This window comes from Gossypium arboreum, chromosome 9, assembly GCF_025698485.1.
Source record: "Gossypium arboreum isolate Shixiya-1 chromosome 9, ASM2569848v2, whole genome shotgun sequence".
Classification (NCBI taxonomy): Eukaryota; Viridiplantae; Streptophyta; class Magnoliopsida; order Malvales; family Malvaceae; genus Gossypium; species Gossypium arboreum.
Genome location: NC_069078.1, coordinates 4,826,170 through 4,830,943, shown reverse-complemented (window position 1 = coordinate 4,830,943; position 4,774 = coordinate 4,826,170). Strand labels below are relative to the sequence as shown.

Sequence of the window (4,774 nt, the reverse complement as noted above, 5' to 3'; positions counted from 1 at the left end):
CTTTGATAAACTACCAATATAAGAAGGGATTAAACCACTCAATTTGTTTTGGAAGAGGTACAATGAGTTAAATTTGCTAAATTACAAAATTTTTGGGGAATAGGACCTTCTAATAGATTTGAATAAAGTGGTAAGGTATCCAATTTGGACAATTTACCAAGACAAGAAGGGATTGAACCATTCAATTTATTTTGGTAGAGGCTTAATGAAGTTAAATTTGCTAAGTCACAAATTTCTTCAGGAATAGGACCTTCTAATAGATTTGAATCAAGTCTTAAGGTATGCAATTTGGACAACTTACCAAGACGCGAAGGGATTGAACCATTTAATAGATTTGAATCTAGCTCCAAGATTTCCAAGTTGTATAAATTATCAATGCAAGAAGGGACTGAACCACTTATATGATTTTGGTCAAGATAGATTTCTTCCACAGTGGACAAACGACACAAAGCTAGAGGAATATGACCAGTAAATCTATTATTAGTGATGCTTAAAAAGCTTATTTTCTTGAAATTTTCAATATTTTAAGAGATCGATCTTTCAAGGTAGTTATTATCAATGAACAGATGTTCCAAATCTGTCATATGGTACAAGGGAAATGGTATTGGACCAAAAAGCTTGTTGCTATAAAGACCCAAATAAGCCAAATTTGATAAAAATCCTAATTCAGAAGGAATCTTCCCAGTAAGACTGTTGGAACCCAAGTTTAAACTGACAAGGTTCACTAGATTTCCTAGTTGTGGAGGGATGGAACCATTAATATTACAATTATAGGAAATGTCAAGGTACTCTAATTGGGTTAGGTTTCCTAGAGAAAGAGGTAACTTACCGGATAAAGCACAAAAGGACAAGTCAAGGTGCTTCAATGCTGATAGATATCCTATCTGATGCGGAATTTTTCCACCAAGTGGACAATGACTAAGATCAAGAAGGACAAGATTTGGAAATGAAGAGAAATTCAACTTCCCAAATCTATCTCCAACCTCAATATTGGGCGCATCAGAAATGTTAATTTTGGTGATGCTTCCAGCACTATTACATGATATACCTGCCCACTTGCAATGTTGTGGAGTATCATTGCTATAGCTAATCCACCAACCACTCCTTATCAACGCTTTGGCTTCGGACTCATATGGTGATTGGTCTGCTGCCAACATCATTGTAGCAAAGGAAAGAAGGATGGTAGCCCATAATACCCCTAGAATAACAGAAATGGTTAAAGATGAGAACATGTTTAATTCGCTAAGCTTAATCATCGTGTAAAGGTTCAGTAGTAGCATATATATGTTATAGTTTACAAACCGAAGAATTCAAGGAAACTCATTATAGTAGTCAAGGTCTTGTTGCAATTGTTGTCATTGCTTCAGTCGATGTCATGGAACTGACCTCTTCACGCGCAATGCTTTTTCTTCATTGAAAATTTCTGCGTTGCTAGTATTTCTTGATAATGATACCTCCCTGATTCCTAATTTTCAACAAAACAAATGCATGCAAATGGGCTGGTATTATAATTTCTCATGGAAAACTAGATGACCCAATCAACAGGTTGTTTCTATTTCCGAAAAAAAAAATGAAATTAAGCAAATTTTAGAGGCTTAATTTAATTTGCTCAGTGTCAGAGCCAATTGTCTAAGCAATAAACCGGATTAGATTTTGGTGTTCTCATACTTTCTTATGGACGGGAAAATGTCATATATAATGTTAAGAGTCTTTCAAATTGCTTCAAAAACTGGAATGCAGGTGTACTAAGTGCTAATTTAAAATTAATTAGCAAAATTGTCGGTAATTAAAGAAGTAGTAATTAATTAAAAAAATTATTATTCATACATACTAACATGATTATAAATTGGCGTTGGATTCAAGTTATTCCATATATAGTATAAGTAACAAGATAATGATCCCATGACAATGACGATTCCATCTTTAATTTGATTTAACAATTTAAAGATTTGATTTGATTGTGGCCCCAAGACTTTTCTATTATTTTGTGGATGTACTTTTCCATAGTTGGGCTTTTAACGTGGCCTTTACTTTCAATAACGTGTTGAGCTTCTATCTACGAAATTTCTCATCAGATCATATTAAATCAGGAAAAGAGATTGTATGAATAGTAATGCAGCGTTATGTATATTCATTTTTTAAAAATTTGATGCGACATTAATATTTTTATTTTGAATTTTAGTAATTTTATCTTGAAAAAAATTAAAATCAAATGAAAACTTTGAAATTTAGGATGAAATTGTTGATGTGGCATTAAATTATCGAAAAAGAATAATATCCCTACTTCATACAGTCCTTTCTCATTAAATCAAGTCCCCAAAAGGGACCTTCAAACAAATTAACAATGTTCTCTTTATTGTCATTTTAATGAAGTTATATCTATATTTATATTAAGGTCAATATTTGGTACATAGGTAGCATTCTTTTTAGTCTATAAGCATACACTTGCCAATCCTCTTGACCTTGCTTTTGGAGTCTAAAAATTTTATTGCAGTGTATTAATTAATTTCTTTTTATATTATATATTTTATTGAGTTTTTGTTACAAGTTAACTCAATATCAATTCCATAAAAAATATTTAAATTTTAATAAAGTAATTAATATTAAAATCAGTTTTAATATATTTATATAATATATTTTATTAATTTCATTCATGTTTGAGAGTAAATTTTTCGATAATTTCCCCAATATTTATTGTACTGGTTCATATATAATTACTCTCAAATTTCTGATGCAATATGTAAAACAAAAATCAGTCCAAAATTGTATCTCATTTTGTTGATACACAGTTTCAACAAAATAAAAACGGAGAGGGGGTTTTGTGAAGTTGAGAGGAAGAACTAGAAAATGGTTGTTCGGAGTCCCCCTCAAATGGAGCATTTTAGGGTTATTTAAACCATGGGTTCACCATGGGTTTTTGGTTCGGATCATCGGGTCAAATCCGGGTCGATTTGTTACTTATTTTATTATAATTGTATAACAATTTATCTTCCACCAGGTCAAAAGAGAGTTATAAAGTGACTTTTCTCAGACAATCTGACATTTATGAAGTGTGTGTAATTTGGGGCTTATCATATAGGTTTTAACTTGAAGCTTTATTGAGCAAGTTTTGATATTTGATAGTGTGATACAATAGTAAAAAATTATATTGCAGAATACTGTGAACTGTATTTTCTGTAAAAAAGAAATTGTTTGTAAATTAATAGACTTAGAGAAAATTGTTCGATACCTGTTGTGACCTTAATCAATGAGCTGTTTGGGAGTTGCAATCTTAAATCAGCTAACTCAAAAGAACTTAGGTTGCAAGCTTAACTCAGCTAACCTTTAATCATCAATTGGGAACATAGATTAGTGACTGTTTCGGAGTCGTGAGCTTAACTCAACTAACTTAAATAACTGGAGGTTGCGAGCTTAGCTCAGCTAACCTTTAATCATCAGCTAGGAATGTAGGTCCACGAGCTCTTACAGAGTTACAAGCTTAACTCAACTAACTCAAATAACTAGAGGTTGCGAGCTTAACTCGGCTAACTCAAATAACTGGAGGTTGCAAGCTGATTGCAGTCGTAAACTAACTAAAAATCTAACTAAGACAAGTGCACCTATCAATTAATAGTATAGCTACGATAAGAAAAGATATTATTCCCTCGAGGACTAAAAGTACTAGTAATTACTGTCATTCTATTATTTAACTAGAAAATTGGAGAGATTAATTAAAATTAAAATTAACTAAATTAATTATCTAAAAACACGACAAAGAACAAATTAGGAAAACAAACGATTAATGTAATATCCCTAAATCAAGTCTAGTAGTTTTGGGTATATTTTTCGGGTTTTGAGCGTGAATTTAGGAATTTATCGGGTTAATAGTATTTTTTTAATTTAATTTATGAGGTCAATTTCATCTAAAATCGATTAAACAATAATTCGGAAAAATAATTTTAAAGTAATTAAATAATTATTAGTGAAAATAATTAATTTGAGTCGAAAAAGAATTTTAAAATAAATTTTGTTAGGGTTAATTTGAGTTAAATTTAAATATTAATTAAACTAGATTTAGATGTAAAATAAGAGAAATTTTGGAGTATTTATTTGGCAAATAAACCTTTAAATTCGAAATTTTGGAGGGAAACGATCAATCGGTAAAGTAAGGGAAATGTGGGAGGCCATTGGACAAATTTTCCAATTTTTTAATTTCTAGTGGGTTTTTCAGTTTTAAAAAATATGCATCTAACCTACTTTCACACCATTTACATCTGATTAAAGAGCTATAAAATTCGTTTTCTTTGCATGGTTTTAAAGATCTATCATCAGAGAATAGATTCAACAAATTTTCTTCTCAAAATACTCTCTCTTTTTACCTAAAATTATTCCCAAAAGTAGCCAAAAATATTCCGAAATTTCTCAAGATTCTTGAATCAAGATTTTCAATCAAAGGATTTAGAATGAATCAAAGGTAATTATTGTTTCTAAACTTATTTTTATGATGATTAGAAGCATATTTACATGATTTAGTGATAATTACATGATTTTTTTTATCAATGTCATCTTCTTCAAAAGCTTAAGGTGCTTTAATGGTGAATCTTGAATTTCGTGAGGAAATTCACAAATCAATGGATGTTCCAACTTAAAATGGATCTATTAGAAGATTTTTGATCTTATTTATCAAGATTAAACATGTTTTCTAAGGTAATTTAAAGAAATTTGAATTTCATCTTCTTCTTGAAAAGATTTTTTGGATTTTTGTGAAATTGATTTAAATGTGAAATTGATGCTT

The 4,774-nt window shown here is 30.4% G+C and overlaps 1 protein-coding gene across 1 annotated transcript; it reads right to left on the bottom strand.

The window, feature by feature from the left end:
* Positions 1–524: 524 nt before the first annotated feature.
* On the bottom strand, positions 525–1,292 carry LOC128280403 (probable leucine-rich repeat receptor-like protein kinase At1g35710). The gene has a single exon (XM_053018548.1). It carries the CDS (start codon positions 1,278–1,280, stop codon positions 525–527), a length of 756 nt encoding a protein of 251 aa, XP_052874508.1. The 5' UTR covers positions 1,281–1,292.
* Between the last annotated feature and the right edge of the window lie 3,482 nt (positions 1,293–4,774).